Here is a 20,198-nt window from a genome sequence, read left to right as displayed (position 1 = left end):
CATGTTCAAATACTACTGTAATACAAAGATTAATGAGATCAGTTTCATGAGACAAAAATAAGTAAAGGACTAGCACATCCCTATAAGGACTCCAAGCAGAATTTCCTCCAGTTGGAACATAGTATCAGAACATCAGCTAATTTGTATGTTTACAACATCCCCAGTATGAAAAATATGAAGCAATGACTTACTTTTCTTCTTATCTTGACCTTGATTTTCTATCTCATATGTAGTCACTTCCTGCCTACAAAGGAAAAAGATAATAACATGAGACTCCAGTTCCCTGAAGCCAAAGTTGCACTTAAAAGAACTATTTCATTGCCCTTAACCTAAGCTCATTCTAAATTTATAGTTCAAAGGTTAAATAAAATTAAATGCTTGCTACTCCCTTTTCAGAAAAACCATGAAATATAGTTAATGCTGTATTGTATAATTGAAATAGGCTCTCACATTTTAAAAAGGTAAATATGTGAGATGATGGATGTTTTAATTACATCAGTGGGGCAATCCATTCAAAATGTATACATAAATCATCAAGTACTCTTTAATTATCTTAAAACTTTGTCTTAAATTTTTATTTTTTAATTATACTTCAATAAAGGTGAAAAAAAGGAAAACCACACAAATCTAAGAAAAGAATGAAAAGTAGAGAACAAATTCCACAAATGCCAACAAAGTATTTTATGAATTTATTATACTTAGGAATTACTAAATTATTTAGGCCACATATATTGTATATTATCATATATATGAAAAGCATATGTGCAATATAGTGAAACTGAGAATGACCCAAAGGATAATATTGAAATTCAATTTATTTCTCTGCTGTTCTGGATGAGTGAGGACATCTTTAAAGATAAATCATAAGTTCTAGAAATTATAATTACAAACTTGCAGTGACAGACATAAAAAGTATGGGCTAGTGATGAAAGAAATAAGAGATTATCTCTACAGCCACGCAATTCCACAGCACATAACAAAGAAGAGACAAAGAGGGCGTGAAGTTGCCAACACAACTTTTGTTTCCTTTTCCCAGACTCTTAAGGGAAAAAATGGAAGTGACAAAGGATACAACCTATAATGATATTCGCAACTCAAAGAGGGTAATGAATATAAAACAGAGATGTGCTCAGAGCAGAGGGAAGAAAATATTCCGTGAGGAGGCAATCAGAGAAAACATACTAAAATCAAAGCCTGAGTCTTAGATTTTCTCTTCTCTCCCAAAAAGTAAAAGCGTTAGATGCTCAATCATGTTTGACTTTTTGTGACCCCATGGACTATGGGCAACCAGGCTTCTCTGTCCATGGGATTCTCTGGGCAAGAATACTAGAGTGGGCAGCTATTCTCTTCTCCAGGGGATATTCCCAACCCAGGGATCAAACCCGTGTCTCCTGCATTCTAGGCAGAACCTTTACCGTCTGAGCCTCCAGGGAAGCACTCTCATTAAACCAATGGACAAACACACACGCCACTTTATCTCACAAATGACATGCTTGCACAGCAAGGTCTTAAGCACAAAGTTGCAAGCATGGACTGCACAGATAGATAGATAGATAATAGAAACAATGTAATAAAGACAAGTAAAGAACAAAATTATTAACATAATATACATGGAGCAGGAAAGTGGGCTAGCATAAATCAGGGGGGGGAAATTGAGAGAAATGGCAAAGCTTTTAGAGAAAGTAAAATAGTATTAAAAGCATGGAAGAGTAAAAAAAAACAAGCAGTAGCATAAAAAAACATTCTTGAGACTAAAAGGTAAATGGTAGAAAATAAAGAGGTAGAGTGGTTAGAAAAAGAATGATAATTATGAAAAAAAAAAAAAAAGAAATCTTAATATACACATAGTTGTTATTTCAGGTCATGAGAACCAAACAATTAAAACAAAAATATCCAAAGATATTTTTTAAAACGAACTCCTGAAATAAAGACTTGAATCTGAAAATTGATTTTATGGGTGGAAAAAAAACACAAATCATAGGGAACACTGATGTGTAATAGCTTCTGAACTTCAAGAATAATGAATCCTGGAACATCCATGGGAAAACATTACAGATATAGAATGCAATCAGAACATTAGTTCAGAAACATCAAAAGATAATTTCTACCTCTTCTCCAGCTACAAAATGTAAAGGGGAGTTGCGAAGAGTCACAGTGAAGGCATAGCCACTCCACTATTTCTACGTTTTCCTTTGTGCAGAGAAAGCATAGCTGCAACTTAGGAAATGACTGATTCCTCAAAAATTATTTCCTGTCACCAACAAACATCAAGGTCTTCCTCTCCATCCCCCATACCTTCACACTTTGTAAGACTAGAAAGGGTCATCTCAGAGACAGAAACACAGACCTTGAGATGAAATGATTAGGAAAGGGGTTGAGTGCAAAGATATGAAAATCTCATGACTGACAAACAAGTCATGGTTTTTCTGTTAATCTAAGCAGTGGCAAGATATGAGTGTCCAGATATAGATTGCTTTTGCACTGCCTTCTTTTTTTTTTCCCCCATGAGTGTCCTGTCAGGGTTGGGCAACTGATAGACACTAACAAGTTCAAGCAGTGGTCAAAGCCTTTATAAACACTTAGTCTATAGAGGAAGATGGAATGTAAAAAGCCAAACTAACAATATAAAGTTACAAGTTAAGAGAAAGACATAGAAATATATGAATTGATGCTTTCAAATTGTGGTGCTGGAGAAGACTCTTGAGAGTCCCTTGGACTGCAAGTAAATCAAACCAGTCAATCCCAAAGGAAGTAAATCTTGCATTTTCATTGGAAGGACTGACACTGAAGCTGAAGCTCCAATACTTTGGTCATCTGATACAAAGAGCCAACTCATTGGAAAAGACCCTGATGCTGGGAAAGATGGAGGGCAGGAGGAAATGGGGGTGACAGAGGTTGGATGGCATCATCGACTCAATGGATGTGAGTTTGAGCAAACTCCAGGGATAGTGAAGGACAGGGAAGCCTGACATGCTACAATCCATGGGGTCACAAGGAGTCAGACACAACTGAGCAACTGAACAACAGCAAAATATAAAGAGAGGGGCAGTGTAGAAAATCGACATGGTATGGAAACAGCATTCTTACATAGTCTAGTCAAGGAGCTCATAGAAATCATAAGAGCCAGCATCTCCAGAGGAGATATTTTCTGTCACAAACAAGGAAAATGAAACTCATATGCACTAGCAAAACAGCATGAGCCAGGGCCCCAAGGCGAAGATGATTAGTGGCTTAGAGGATATGATTTCCTGGGAGAAAACAGGTGAGAATGCAGGGTGAGGAATGATATTGGAGACATACACAGGAGTCAATCTATGTTGAATTTTAGTCCATGGTGAAAAGTTTGGATTTTATTCTGTGTGTAATAGAAAAACATAGATGGGTTTTAAGGGAAAGACATGATTAGATTTATATTTCCCCAAATTATTCTAAGTATGTGGAATAGGTTAGAAGTGTGGTCATTCCAAATAACCAACCAGAAACAAATATCCTTTATATCAGCTATTCATTCATGCATTTGCATTATATAACTATTAAGAAACAAAATATGTGTACTAATGACCCAGTTTTCATGTTTAGAGTCTCCATTTAACATTCTGCCAAGTCTTAGAGGCAATCGCCAAATAATTTTATCATTGTGGCTCTAAGAGATCTAAGATAGGACATTAGCTCTCATGGTACAGAGATTCTGGAAGTAAATCTCTGGGGAAAATGCTCTGAAATGCTGTGTTCTTACCGTTTTCTTTTCACGTCTGGGCTTACCTTCCCAAGCTCCTTTTGATTGTCTTTCAAGCAACTAGAAAACACACAAGAAAAAAAGAGATTGTTACCTCTCTCCAAATCTTTTTGTCTCCATTTTAGCTTTCCTTAACATTTTTCAAAAAATGGGGTACAATTTGTGTTAATTTTTGCTGCACAGTGAACTGAATCAGCCATATATGTAGATTCCACTCATACATGTTAATGCATGGTATATGTTTTTCTCTGACTAATTCACTCTGTTTGATAGACTCTATGTCCATTCACATCTGTATAAATGACCCAACTTTGTTCCTTTTTATGACTGAAAAATGTTTGCTTGTATATATGTATGACATCTTCATTATCCACTCACCTGGATTTAGGTTGCTTCCATATTCTGGCTATAGTAAATAGTACTATAATGAACACTGAGGGGCATGTGCCTTTTGAACTATGGTTTTTCAGAGTATATGCCCAGGAGTGGGATTGCTGGGTTATATAGTAGTTCTATTTTTAGTTTTTTAAGGAAACTCTGTACTGTTCTCTATCGTGGCTATATCCATTTACCTTCCCACCAATAGTGCAAGAAGGTTGCCTTTTCTCCATACTCTCTCCAGCATTTGTTGTGTGTAGATTTTTTGAGATGGCCCTTCTGATTGGTGTGAGGTGATAGCTCATTGTAGTTTTAATCTACATTTCTCTAATAATTAGTGATATTGAGCAATTTTTCATATGCTTCTTGGTCATCTGTATGTCTTTCTTGGAGAAATGTCTATTTAGGTCTTCCACACATTGAGGTTTTTTTTGTTGTTGTTGTTGTTATCGAGCTGTTTGTATATTTTGGAGATTAATCCCTTGTCAGTTGCTTCTTTTGCAAACATTTTCTTTTCTCCTGTTCTCAGGGTTGTCTTTTCACCTCATTTTTTGTTTTCTTTGCTATGCAAAAGCTTTTAAGTTTAATTAGGTCTCACTTGTTTATTTTTGTTTTTATTTTCATTACTTTAGGAGGTGGTCAAAAATGATCCCCCTGTGATTTATGTCAAAGAGTGTTCTTCCTGTGTTTTCCTCTAAGAATTGTGTAGTGCCTGGTCTTATGTTGCAGTTTTTAATCTATTTTGAGTTTATTTTTTTGTGTGGTATAAGGTTCTAATTTCATTCTTTTACATGTAGCTGTCAAGTTTTCCAGTCTCTCATTGAAGAGACTGTCTTTTGTCCACTGTATATTCTTGCTTCCTTTGCCATAGATTTGGTGCCCATAGGTGTGTGGGTTTACCTCTGGGCTTTCTATCCTGTTCCATTGATCTGTATTTCTGTTTTGTGCAAGTACTTTACTGTTTTAATTACTGTAGCTTTGTAGTATAGTAGCTTAAGCAAACCCCAGGAGACAGTGAAGGACAGGGAAGCCTGGCGTGCTGCAGTTCATGGGGTTGCAAAGAGTGAGACATGACTGTGTGACTGAACAACAGCTAAAGTCAGGGAGCTTCATTCCTCTAGCTCCATTTTTCTTTCTCAAGATTACTTTGGACATTTGGGGTCTTTCACCTTTCCATACACACTGTAACATTTTTTGTCCTAATTCTCTAAAAAATGTTGTTGGTAATTTGATAGAGATTACATTGAATATGTAGGTTGCTTTATGTAGCATAGTCATTTTTCACAATATTGATTCTTCCAGCCCAAGAACGTGGTATATTTTTCCATTTGTTAGTGTCATCTTTGATTTCTTTCATCATCAGTGTTGTCTTATTGATTTGTAAATACAGGTCTTTTGCCTCCTTGTGCTCAGTTAAGTAGTCCTATTCAACTCTTTGCAACCCCATGGACTGTAACCCACCAGGCTCCTCTGTCCATGAAATTTTCCAGTCAAGAATACTTGGAGTGGCTTGCCATTTCTTACTACAGCTTTCACTTTCTTAGGTGAGTTTATTCCTAGGTATTTCACTCATTTTTGTTGCAATGATAAATGACATTGCTTCCTTAATTTTTCTTTCTGATCTTTCATTGTTAATGTATAGGAATTCAAGAGATTTCTGTGCATTAGTTTTGTATCCTGTAGCTACCAAATTCATCAGTTAGCTCTAGTAGTTTTCTGGTGGCATCTTTAGGATTTTTTTTTAATGTAGGGTATCATGTTATCTGCAAACAGTAACAGTTTTACTTCTTCTTTTCCAACGTGGATTCCTTTTCTTTGTTTTTCTTTTCATATTGCCATGGCTAGCTCTTCCAAAATTATGTTGAATAACAGTGGTGAGAGTGGACATCCTTATCTTGTTCCTGATCTTAGAGGAAATGCTTTCAGGTTTTTCACCAGTGAGAATGATATTTGCTGTGGGTTTGTCATATATAGCCTTTATTATGTTGAGATAGGTTCCCTCTATGCTCATTTTCTGGGTACTTTTTTTTTTTAATCACAAATGGGTGTCAAATTTTGTCACAAGCTTTTATTGCACCTATGAGATGTTCATATAGTTTTTATTCTTTAATGTGTTAACATGGTGTATTACATTCATTGATTTGTATACATATTGAAAAACCCTCCCATCCCTCGGATAAATCCCACCTGATCATGGTATATAATCTTTTTAATGTGTTGTTGGATTCTGTTTACTAGTATTTTGTTGAGCATTTGCATCTATGTTTCTCAGTGATATAGGTCTGTAATTTTCTTTTTCATGATATTTGGTTTTTATTACAGTGATGGTGGACTAGAGAGTGAGTACACTTCTCTCACTATTAAAAAGAAGCCTGCTTTTCCTTTCTGTTAAACTTCGTTTTCTTTGAAATTGACAGTCATAGATACAGAATGCAATTTGGAAATTGACCAGAAGCCAGACTTATGATGGAACAAAATTCTATAATCTGATCCCTGATTCTCTCAGTTTAATTTTTTATAATCAGGAAAGTTCTAGGGCTTGGATTGATCATGATCTGACTTGCCAATTCCCTGAGTTCTCCAGAAGAGAAAGGAGGTGCCAAGAAGGTTGAAAGCCCCTTACAATGGAAAGGTTCGGCCTCTCCAGTGAGTCCAGGTAGCATAAGCATGCTATATATGTCTATGTGCAGTACTAGGACTACTGATCCTGGCCCTCTGAGCCAGAGCAAGATTCTCTAAAGTCTTCTGTTTTGCCATTCACATACATGTAGAGCAATTGTAATCCTCACCTACATTCAGAGAAGTGTATGTTGTACATATTACTCTTAGGTTTATTCTCATTAATTAAAATCATTATTATGAGAATCAATCAAACACTGAATGATGAAGCTACAACCAGAGGAACCAGTGACTTGAATGATTATATAATGGTTACAGAATAATTCATCAGAGACCAAAGCTCATGATTCAGTTAATCAAATTTTTCACTATGTACATTGTACAAATATAGCATTTCTTGGACTAGTCTTTTCCCACTAGTACCAAATCCTCAAAAATAGTGTATTCTCTTGTTTCTATATAAGAGTTCATGTAAAATATCTCAGACTATGAGCCTCATACTTGCTTACTGACATTATTGAGAGAAGTTATCTCTTCAATATTAGTGTTTAAAGTTCAAGAAACATTGTTAGATATTGACACACAGGATTACTAAGCAAAGAGTAGAACTTGTTAAATACAAAGTAAATCAGATTTACAGAGGAAGGGAACCTTTTCTTTTTATTCTGATGTAGAGATTTCTGGATAGTATTCAAAAACTCTCAAATTTGGAAGTTATAATTACTTAACAGTATAGATTGTGAATCAGGAAAAATTTAATTTTGGTGTCCCTTATTTGCTTTTCTTTTTCTGTTTCCCTAGAATCCAGTTTCTCATGATTTCTTTTTTCCAATCTGATCAACGAAGATTCTCCTTGAGGTTTTCAATGATTCACTAATTTACCCTTCTAAGGGCTGTTTGTATTTCAAAATTAAAAAAACAGGGTCATAAAGTTCCTAATTTAGAAGATACTTAATTGGAATTTGTTGTCATTAGAATTACTGTACATAAAAAGGCATTTATGAATTGTCATGCATAAAGTAAAAGATTTTGTTTTAACCAAACAGAATTCAGATAACATCAGGCATTGATGATATACAAAGATTTATTGAATGAATTAATAAATTGTCAATATTCTATCATTTAAAAACCACATATTAAGCTTAAAATGTATGCTGGTCAAAGTACTGAGATAAGGGCTGATTTTTCCATATTTTCTGTGCTTTTTTCTTTCTTTTTAAAAATGTTCCAAATGTATGACTTTAACTTTTTAATACATCATAACTTCACAAAGGAAATCTAAATAAACACCAAAATTCAATAATTTATACAATATTTCTCCATCCAATTTGAGATTTTTTATTTTCCATAGATTCTTCTTTCCACCTCAAGAAGACTCTTCAAAATTTCATTTAGTTTAGGTTTGGTACTGATGAAAACTTTTTATATTTGCTTGTCTGAGATAATTTTTATCTTACCTTCTATTCTAATTGAGTAGAATATCCTAAGTGCGGGACAGTATTTTTGATGAGTGTATGTACATGCTCAGATGTGTCCAGCTCTTTGCTACCTCAAGAACCATAGCCTGTCAGACGCCTCTGTCCATAGAATTTTCCAGGCAAGATTACTGGAGTGGGTTGCCATTTCCTATTCCAGGGCATATTCCTGACCAAGGGATCAAACCTACGTCTCTTCTGTCTCCTGCCTTGCCAAGCAGATTCTTTACCACTTGAGCCATCTGGGAATTGCCCAGATGAATTTTGATGAATACAGATGCAAAAATTCTCAAAAGAATACTCGCAAGCCAAATACAATCATATGTTAAAAGAACTATGTACCATGATTGTGTTGGATTTATTCAAGGAACACAAGAATGGTTCAATGTTTGCAAATCAATCAGTGAGACATACAAAATTAGCAAGAGGAAGGATAAAAATAATGTGATCATCTCAACAGATGAGAAAAATGCATTTGATAAAATTTAAACTCCATTCATTATTAAAATCCTGATTAAAACTTTTACCGAACTGGGTATAGAGGGAATATAGAATGGGAAAGACTAGAAATCTCTGCAAGAAATTATAGATACCAAGGGAATATTTCATGCAAAGATGGGCACAATAAAGGACAGAAACAGTATGGGCCTAACAGAAGCAGAAGATATAAACAGGAGGTGGCATGAATACACAGAAGAACTTTACAAAAAAAGATCTTCATGACCCAGATAACCACAATGGTGTAATCATTCACCTAGAGCCAGATATCCTGGAATGTGAAGTCAAGTGGGCCTTAGGAAGCATGACTATGAACAGGGCTAGTGAAGGTGATGGAATTCCAGTTGAGCTATTTTAAATCCTAAAAGATGATGCTGTGAAAGTGCTGCACTCAATATGCCAGCAAATTTGGAAAACTCAACAGTGGCCACAGGACTGGAAAAAGTCAGTTTTCATTCCAATCTCAAAGAAAGGCAATGCCAAAGAATGCTCAAACTACCACACAGTTGCACTCATCTCACATGCTAGCAACTTAGTGCTCAAAATTCTCCAAGGCAGGCTTCAACAGTACATGAACTGTGAAATTCCAGATGTTCAAGTTGAATTTAGAAAAGGCAGAGGAACCAGAGTTCAAATTGCCAACATCTGTTGGATTATCACAAAAGCAAGAGAGTTCCAAATATCTACTTCTGCTTTATTGACTATGCCAAAGCCTTTGACTGTGTGGATCACAACAAACTGTGGAAAATTCTGAAAGAGATGGGAATATCAGACCACCTGACCTGCCTCCTGAGAAATCGGTATGCAGGTCAGGAAGCAACAGTTAGAACTGGACATGGAACAACAGACTGGTTCTAAATTGGGAAAGGAGTACATCAAGGCTGTATTTTGTCACCCTGCTTATTTAACTTATATGCAGAGTACATCATGTGAAATGCCAGGCTGGATGAAACACAAGCTGGAATCAAGATTGCCAGAAGAAATATCAATAACCTCAGCAATGCAGATGACACCACCCTTATGGCAGAAAGTGAAGAAGAACTAAAGAGCCTCTTGATGAAAGTGAAAGAGGACAGTGAAAAAGTTGGCTTAAAACTTAGCATTCAGAAAACTAAGATCCCTGATAGAGGGAATATAAGTGAGCATAATAAAGGCCATTTATGAGAAATCCACAGCTAACATCATACTCAATGATGAAAAGATGAAAGCCGTTTCTCTAAATTTAGGAACAAGGCAAGAATGCTCATTCTTGCCACTTCTATTTAACATAGTATTGGAAATTCTAGCCAATGCAGTTAGGTAAGAAAAAGAAATAAAATACATCTATATTAGAAGAGTAGAAGTAAAACTGTTCCTATTTGCAATACTTTATATAGAAAACCCTAATGTCTCCAAAGAGTCTATTAAAATAAATAAATTCCTCATAATTGCAGGATATAAGATTAATATTCAGAAATCTTCTTTGTTTCTGTACATTAATACTAGTAATGCAATACTTTATATAGAAAACCCTAATGTCTACAAAGAGTCTACTAAAGTAAATAAATTCCTCATAATTGCAAGATATAAGATTAATATTCAGAAATCTTTTGTGTTTCTGTACACTAATCCTCAAAAAGGGAACATTTTTTAAAAAAATCTTGTTTAAAATTACATCAAAAAGAATTAAAATATCTGGGAATAAATTTAACCAAGATGGTGAAAGATGTATACTAAGAAAATTATACAACATTGATGAAAGAAATTGAAGACGATACAAAGAAATTGAAAGCTATACTGTGGTTTTGTATTAGAATAATTAATATTGTTAAAATGAGTATTCTAATCAAAGCAATCTACAGATTTAATGCAATCTCTATCAAAACACCTGTCAGGGAATGTTTAACAGTAGGATTCCTGTGTGCTGTTTTCTGTCTCTCATGAGCCCTCTGTTCCTTATCAGTTTCTGGTAACAGGAACAAGTGGGTGGCATGCTGCTCTCAGAACTGAGGTCATGAGATGGAATGCATGCATGGATTTCCTTCATTAGCTTTTCCATACAGTGAAAGTGATTATTTAAGACCCTCTTTCTTTTGATATAGATTGTCTCCTGGCTTTATGACCCCTATTACTCCTTGTTTCCTTGGTAACTTGTCAGTCTGGTCTTTTGATTTTATCTTTGCTGAAGAAGCTACCTTGTAAAACAGTATATATACTCACAGAATTCAATAAAGCACCCTCCTTCCACTAGAGACCTGAGTCCCCATGTCCTCCTTTCTCTCTCTCTCTCTCTCTCTCTCTCTCTCTCTCTCTCTCTCTCTCTCTCTCTCTCTCTCTCTCTCTCTCTCTCTCTTTCTGGCTGATTCTCTGGAGCATGGAAGCCTGCCGAGCTCACTTTCTCGCCCGGGCTTTCAAGACCTCTTTGAGAGGACGCCCTGTGCCTACATGAGTGGTGCAAGTGCTGTCCTGGGGCTTTATTGGTTCTCTGCATAACCCAAAGAATATTAGCCTCTTTCTCTCTTTTGCTTTCTTATTGTCGACTCTGAACCACCAGGTTCTGGTCCATTAAAGGACCGCAACAAACACCCATGACTTTTTTCACATAACTAAAACAAATAATCCTAAAATTTATATGGAACCACAAAAGACCCAGAATTTCTAAAGCTCTCTTGAGAAAAAAGAACACAGCAGTATCACTCCCCCAGACTTCAGAGTATACTATTTATATACAGTAATCAAAACAGGTTTGTCCTGGCACAAAAAAACAGACACATAAGTCAATCAAACAGAAAAGAGAATCTAGAAATAAATTCATGTATCTATAGCCAGCTAATCATTGGCAAGAATATACCAACAAATTTTCCTGGTAAAATAGGACAGTTACATGTAAAACAATGATATTAGAAAAAATTTTCACAATGTACATAAAAATAAAATAATTTAAAGACCTAATTGTAAGATTTGTAACCATAAATTCCTAAAAAAATATAGGCAAACACTCTTTGACATGTTACAACAACATTTTTTGCCAAAATAAATAAAAGCAAAAATAAACAAATTGGATCTGATTAAACTTAAACATTTTGCACAACAAAGGAAATCATTTATAAAGTGGAAATACAACCTACAGAATGGGATAAAATATTTGCAAATGATGAGCTCAACCAAAGGCTAATATCCAAAATATATAGATACTTCATACAACTCAGTATCATAAAAACAAACAACCCAACAACAAAAAATACACCTGAACAGACATTTCTTCAAAGACATACAGATGGCTAACAGACAAATGAAAAGATGTTCAACATCATAAATTATTAGATAAGCATAAATCAAGACAGCATTGAGGTATCATCTTACACCTGTAAAATGACCATTATCAAAACAATTTCAAACAGCAAAAGTTGGAAAGGATGTGGAGAAAAGTTGACCCTTGTACACTGTTGGTGGAAATGCAAATTGGTACAATCACTATGAAAAACTGTATGGAGATTCCTCATAAAACTAAAAATAGAACTACATATCATCCAGAAATTCCACTCCTTGATACTACATCTAGAAAAAACTAGAACATGTGTGCAAAGGACACAAGAACATGTATGCAAAAGAAAACAAGAGCATGTATGCAAAAGACACATGATGCTGTGTGCTGTGTACATACAATATCACTATTCACATATCACATAGCCATATCACATAGCCAAGATATGGAAACAACCTAAGTGTTCATCAACAAATAAATGGATATAAAAGACATGAGATGTGTGTGTGTAATACATAATATTAATAATATTCACTCTTTAAAAAAGATCAAATTTGTTGCTACATCGGTGGATCTACAGAAACAATGGAAACAGTGACAGACTTTATTTTCTTAGGCTCTAAAATCACTGTGGATGGTGACCGCAGCCATGAAATTAAAAGATGCTTGCTCCTTGGAAGAAAAGCAATGACAAACCTAGACAGCATATTAAAAACCAGAGACATTACTTTGCCTACTAAGGTCTGTGTAATCAAAGCTATGGTTTTTCCAGTAGTCGTGTACAGATGTGAAAGCTGAACAATAAAAAAGACTGATGGCCAAAGAACTGATGCCTTTGAACTGCTCTGGAGGAGACTTGAGAGTCCCTTGGACAGCATGGAGATCAAACCAATCAACCCTAAAGGAAAACAACCCTGACTATTCATTGGAAGGACTGATGCTGCTGCTGAAATTGAAGCTCCAATAGTTTGGCCACCTGATGCGAAGAGCTGACTCATTGGAAAAGGCCCTAATGCTGAGAAAGACTGAAGGCAAGAGAAGGGGATGACAGAGGATTAAATGGTTGGATGGCACCATCAACTCAATGGACATGAGTTTGAGCAAACTCCAGGAGATGATGAAGCAAAGGGAAGTCTAGAATGCTGCAGGGGGTCCATGGTGTCACAAAGTCGCAAGCAGTCCATGGGGTGGCAAAGAGTCAGACATGACTGAGTAACTGAACAACAACAACAAAGTAAGTCAGACAAAGACATAATGTTTGATATCACTTATATATGGAATTTAAAATATAATGCAAATGAATATATGCAAAAGATATTCACAGATATAGAAAATAAACTAGTGTTTCCCAAAAGGGAGAGAAAAAGAAGGAAGGGCATATTAGAGATATGGGATTAAGAGAGACAAACTACTATTATAAATAGATAACCAACAAGAAGATACTGTATAGCACTGGAATTATAGCCATTTTCCTGTAACAACTTTGGATAGAGTATAATCTGTAAAAATACTGAATCAGTATGCTGTACACTTGAAATTAATAAAGCGTTAGAAGTCAAATATACTTTAATAGAAACAATAAAGTTAAAAAAATCAGAAAAAGCACATGACAGTCAACTAGGTGTTATCCCAGACAGGGTAGGTTATCAATACAAACAGCCAAGACATGGAAGCAATCTAAATGTACCTCGACAAATGAATGGATAAAGAAGATACAGTACATATATTCAATGAAATATTACTCAGCCATTAAAAATAATGCCATTTGCAGCAACATAGATGCACATACAGATTGTTATCCTGAGTGAAGACAAATATTGTATGATATTGCTTATATATAGAATCTAAATAAAGTGATACAATGAACTTACAAAACAAAAACAGATTCCCAGACCTACAGAGCAAACTTACAGTCAGCAGAGGGAAAGGGTCTAGGGGAGGGATAGATTACGAGTTTGGGACTGACCTGTACACATTGCTGTATTTTAAATGAATAACCAACAAGGACCTACTGTGTAGCAAAGGGAGCTCTGCTCCATATTATGTAAAAACCTACATGGGAAAATCATTTGAAAAAGGATAGTTACATGAATATGTATAACTGAATCACTTTGCTGTACACCTACAACTAATATAACATTGCTAATCAACTTCAAAATAAAATTAAAAGTTTAAAAATATAACCATATTATCAACTATTTGAAGTTCAATGCCATTATTGACTTGTACTGTATTTTTCACTTAGCTTGTGTTAATCTGCTAACAGAAAAATTATAAGCTTAAGCAAATTTTTGTTTATGCATTTTTTGTGCATTTTTCTGAAAATAATTAGAGAGAAATACATTTACAGATATTGGATTGAGACATTCAGGGGTGTTATCTGGCAGACACCCTTGTTACTTTTGCCATGCCTACTTTTTTGGTGTCACTATCATGCTTGTCTTATTATTATCACAACCTCAGACATCATGTCCATGTTCAAAGTAATTATAAAAGGGAAAGTAGATGCCATTTATGCTGAATATATTTATTAGAAAAGAAAAAGATTTCATAGGAAGCTCCAGGTCATCTCATTGAACATCTAATGATATGCCTACCTACAAGGGATATTAGAGCTGATTATATTGCTAAAATAAATAAAATCAAAGTTATGTTAGTAAGGAATCTTGAGGAACGGATACAGATCATGCAAATGACAGTGTTTCCAATTCACTAATAGAGAAAAAAGACAAGGAGAAAAGCCTTTCCTAATCGTTTCCCATTACTTGTTAACAATCTCTCTTATTCACAAGCCCAAAGTTTACTTAGACACTGCTAAGACAGGACAGGAAAGTCAGTAACAATACGGTTCTGAATTGATAATGGATTTTACGTTCATTATTTGATTGCTTTCTCACTACCATCTCTGTTTATCAAACACTGATTGCTATCAGACCTCTAAGCCATTAATTTAAAAAAAAAAAAATGAAAGAAACCTATTAACATAATTTACCATCTTAGAAATCTAACCAAAAAATTTAAAGGTTATCTCAACAATTTCAAAAATTCACTTGATACTATTTAGCCACATTAATAATAAAAATTCTCATAAAATGTATTTTAATTCAGAACTTCCTTATTTTGATAAAAGCAATATATCAAAAGCATACAGAAAAGTTAATGAAAAAAAAAAAAAAACAAGAAAAAGGCAGGAGTTGTAAAAAATGAAAAGAAATAGAAAAGTATTTTTTGTAGTTTATATATTAATTATATGTAAAACCCAGTAGCATTAACTTAACAAACCATTAAATAACAAATTTAACAAGACTGGTAGACACAAAACGATCTTACAAAATTCAATAGCATTTCAACAACACTAGGCTAGAGAATAATGTACTTTATCTGATATTATAAATAGTACTTAGAAATCAACCTAAGCAAAGAATCAAAAAAAAAATTACAACTCTTTTAAAATACACTAAAATTTTGAATAAAGTTATACACAACTGTTTTGACTGGAATAGTGGTTGCATCAACATAGCTTTTTGTACTGAAATTAATCTATATATCCAATGTTATCCCAATCAAAATTCAAGCTGACACTTTTGATTAACTCAACTAATTTAGTTTTTAATAAATATGAGAGGTAAAAGTCCTCAAAAAGTTAAATCAATTTTGAAGTGAGGAATAAAGAGGACATGTTCTGAGCATAGTTAATGGGCATTGTTAATATCTATTCCATCTTCTTTCTGGAAAAAGGAAAGTGATGACTGCCTTCCTCAGAATCATTTGCCACCAATATTGAAGCTGCAAATTACATGCTGCTCAAAGTGTGAAGAGGCCTTTTTGTGGTTCTTCCTCCAAAAGTCAGGTTCACAGACAAGAAGTTTTTGTGCATCAGCCTTCTGGTGTCCATTCTCAAGCCTCATAAACAGTACTGGTAGGGAAATTTTTAATGTAGAATCACCCTAGAAACCTCTTAGGCAGGGTAGCTTGGTCAATTTTGTAGCATAAAGGTATGTTTATAAAGAGGCCCAGGCTGAGAGCCAAAACTAGAGCCAATCCAGTGATTTTGTAGGTACCAAAATCTTTACATTTAAAACCCATCCTACTAAAATCATTCTACTATGGTTTATATTTATCTCTTTTTTTTTTATGGTTTATATTTATTATATCAAGCCTCTGTGATGTCATAGAGAATAACATCACACCAGATATCAAGACATACTACAAAGTCATAATAATAAAATCTATATGCTGCTAGTAAAGGAATACAAGACATAAACCAACCATATGTAGACACTCCATATATAATATAGAAGTAATTATAGTTCAGTGGGAAAAGAATATATCTTCTAGTAATTGAAGTTGCAAAATCTGGGTCATTTCTTTGAGAGAAAAAAAGCAAAATCCCTAACTTAATCCACATACTAATAGAGATCAAAGATCTAATGAAGAAAATCAGTATAAAAAAATCCAGAGTAATAGCTTTGCTACATAAAAATGGGAGAAAACTTCTTCCTAAGGAATTACCCAAGAGAAAAGAAAACATCTATCCACAAAAGCATTTAAACATGAATATTTATAGTAGCTTTGTTCATTATAGCCCAAAATAGGAAGTAACTCAAATACTATGGATAGAAGAATGCATAATCATACTCTTGTGTATTTGCACCTAAACAGACTCTGGAATATTCAGTAACAAAAAAGAATGAACTTTTGTCACATGCAACAGTATGGATGAATCTTTTCATTAATGTTGACTGAAAAGCAAGCACAAAAAGTACATATTTTATTAGCTCATTTGCAAAAAAAAAAAAAACAAACATGGGAATAGAAGAGTACTTTGAGGTGATTGAGAAGAGGCATGAGGAAAATTTCTGGGATGATGAAAAATTATGTCATGATTGGGGTGTTCTATAGGTATACACATGTTCTATGACTATACACATGTTCTATAGATATATACCACGTTCCATAGGTATACACATTTGTAAAACTCAACAAGTGTTACACTTAAAATTTGCTCCTTTTGCCATATGCAAATTTTGCCTTAATACAGAAATCAATTAAAGGAAATTTATCTTAAAAGAACCAAACCACAAACCATGAGGCAAAAACTTGACAAATTTTATTACATCAACATTTAGGACTTCAGGTATTAATAAATCAAAATGAAGCAAGTAGATGGATGCCTGGTAAGATTAGGTATTTGTTATGGTTAACAAACTTGAATCAGTCTCCTGAACCTCTTCCTAGGCTTGTCTGTGCACTTCTCTATAAAATCCAGTTTTAGTAAAAATCCTGCCAAGGTGCTTTAACCAGAACCCCACCAAGCTCCTTGTTCTCCGCCATCCACCAAGAGATTTCTGATCATCATGGCCTGTCTTCAACAAGAGTTCTGTTAGGTCGGTTGAGCCAGAACCACTTTTAACCCTATTTCCTCTTAGTAAATTTTCATCCACTGACCCCTACCTTGTTCCTTGACTGTAAATTCTTTCAGCCTCATCTCTCTCCCCAGCTATAAAATCAAGTCTTCCTTGCCATCTTTAACAAGTGTCATTACTTTTTTCTTTAACCTGGCTAACACTCAAGAGGTGAGTCTATAATATTCAAAAGGTGTTTGTTAATCCACAAGAATTCAAGAAACCAAAGAGGGAGGAAAAGATGAGCAAAAAAGTTTCTGTTTGTTTGGGTATTTTCTTTTGCTTTAATTTATTTCTGATTGGAGGACAATAGCTTTACAATATTGTGTTGATTTCTGCTGTACAACGTGAATAAGCCATAAGTACACACACATCCTCTCCCTGTTGAGCCTCCCTCCCACCCAACTCCTCAATTCCCAGCCCTCTAGGTCATCACAGAGCACCATATGTGAAAAAGCTGGCTAGTGGGAAGCAGCTATGTAGCACAGGGAACTCAGCTTGCTGCTCTGGGAGCAGAGGATTTGGATAGTAAACATTTAAAAGAAGCTTCAGAGCCTAAGAAGCATCTGAATAGATACACAAAATCACCAATAAACTTGTTGGTGGGAATGCAAACTAGTACAGCCGCTATGGAAAACAGTGTGGAGATTTCTTAAAAAACTGGAAATAGAACTGCCATATGACCCAGCAATCCCACTTCTGGGCATACACACCAAGGAAACCAGATCTGAAAGAGACACGTGCACCCCAATGTTCATCGCAGCACTGTTTATAATAGCCAGGACGTGGAAGCAACCTAGATGCCCATCAGCAGATGAATGGATAAGGAAGCTGTGGTACATATACACCATGGAATATTACTCAGCCATTAAAAAGAATTCATTTGAACCAGTTCTAATGAGATGGATGAAACTGGAGCCCATTATACAGAGTGATGTAAGCCAGAAAGATAAAGAACATTACAGCATACTAACACATATATATGGAATTTAGAAAGATGGTAACAACAACCCTATATGCAAAACAGAAAAAGAGACACAGAAATACAGAACAGACTTTTGAACTCTGTGGGAGAAGGTGAGCGTGGGATGTTTCGAAAGAACAGCATGTATATTATCTATGGTGAAACAGGTCACCAGCCCAGGTGGGATGCATTAGACAAGTGCTCGAGCCTGGTGCACTGGGAAGACCCAGAGGAATAGGGTGGAGAGGGAGGTGGGAGGGGGGATCGGGATGGGGAATACGTGTAAATCTATTGCTGATTCATGTCAATGGATGACAAAACCCACTGAAAAAATAAATAAATTTAAAAAAACACCCCCCCCAAAAAAAATCACCAATAAACAACCAGATAAATAAAAATTAAAATAGCAATTGGTTACAAATTTACATTTTAAATACATGGCAAAACTAGAAAACATGCATTTTTCAAGTAAAGGAACAGATGTGAAGATCCAAAACCTCCAGAAAGGGAGAGTAGAAGGTGTAGTCTCCCAGTAAAGAAATGGGGTATATTCCAGGTCACTCCTTCCAAAGGTATATGAGGTATGTTTTAGATATCCACAGCAGGACTTTGGTAGGCAGGTTGGCATGAATGGATGGTGTGAAGCAAGCTCAGATAAGAGGTTACAAAGGAGATACGCTCACTCTAATAAATATAGATCTCAAAGATATTGATGAGTATAGAAGAAAACAGACTAAGTTGATACTAAGTTATTGTTTGCATCTATTAACATTTCAAAGACTCAGATCCAAACACTCTAAGGCTACAGATGAAATAAATTAAAATTGGTACTTATGGGAAGAGGAGTGAGACTGGGAATTAGGGAGGAAGGAGAAAACATAATGAGAATGGTCTTACATAGAAGGCTCAGTGGTAAAGACTCTGCCTGTCAATGTAGGAAATGTGAGTTTGATTCTCAAGTTGGGAAGATCCCCTGGAAAAGGAAGGGCAACTAACTCCAATTTTCTTGCCTGGGAAATCTCAAGGACAGAGGAGACTGGCGGGCTACAGTCCACGAAGTCTCGAAAGAGTCAGACACCGCTTAGTGACTAAACAAGATATCACTCCTTAGTCTTCCTGTTAGTGGTGATTCCTTTGGTCCTTTTGCTGCTTTTAAAGCACCTGCCACTTTATTAGAACCTAGATGTCAATAACAATGCAATATACTTTTCAATGGTCACAAAGAGTAGTTTGTTTTGAAAATCTTTAACACATTCTTTCTATTTTTTGGAAAGCAGAAAAGCACCACTAAGAGTCATCAAATTCTACACTTAATTATTAACTAATGAGAATAAAAAGAAAAAACCACATGATCATCTACACATGAAAAATTCATCTGCTTCAAAGTCAGGCACTTCAGTCTCTGGTGCCTGGCTAAACACTTGAAGCTGAACACAATTTTAAAAGTAAGGGCATAATGATGAAATGGTAAATAAATTTCCTCTTAAGGTACATTTTCCTTTTCTTTAGTCAATTTACTACCTCCCCTTTCTGAATACAGAGGCATACTAAAGCCTTATTCTCTGGGAAATATCCAAGCTTTTAATTTGATTACTTTAGCCCTGAGCAGGAATGTAAGAATTCTTCATAAACAATTATGGAGATCTGATTATAAAATTCTGTCCAAAATGTAAGTTCTAAATCCATATTGCCTGAGGAAATATGGACTGGGTCTAATTCCACCAGAGGAAATATAGATTTTCTGTTATTGAATTTTCCTTTAAACTATCATCTTTGAAAGGCTGAGTCATACAGAGATCATAAAATATTTAAGATGATCAAGAACAATAAAGCTATTAATCTATAATTTTAAAGTTTCCATGCACTATTCAGAAATTTC

At 35.0% G+C, this 20,198-nt stretch overlaps 1 protein-coding gene across 1 annotated transcript in view; it reads right to left on the bottom strand.

The window, feature by feature from the left end:
- GCSAML (germinal center associated signaling and motility like) overlaps positions 1 to 20,198 on the bottom strand; it is a 47,656-nt gene that overhangs the window by 18,224 nt on the left and 9,234 nt on the right. Inside the window, exons 2-3 of the mRNA XM_061151137.1 lie at positions 3,737 to 3,796; positions 192 to 244 (exon numbers count right to left, since the gene is read on the bottom strand). Of these exons, the coding sequence (XP_061007120.1) occupies positions 192 to 244; positions 3,737 to 3,796 (113 nt within the window). The remainder of the gene's footprint in view (positions 1 to 191; positions 245 to 3,736; positions 3,797 to 20,198) is intronic.

The sequence above is a fragment of the Dama dama genome, chromosome 9 (genome assembly GCF_033118175.1).
Source record: "Dama dama isolate Ldn47 chromosome 9, ASM3311817v1, whole genome shotgun sequence".
Classification (NCBI taxonomy): Eukaryota; Metazoa; Chordata; class Mammalia; order Artiodactyla; family Cervidae; genus Dama; species Dama dama.
This window is presented reverse-complemented; position numbering and strand designations above follow the sequence as displayed.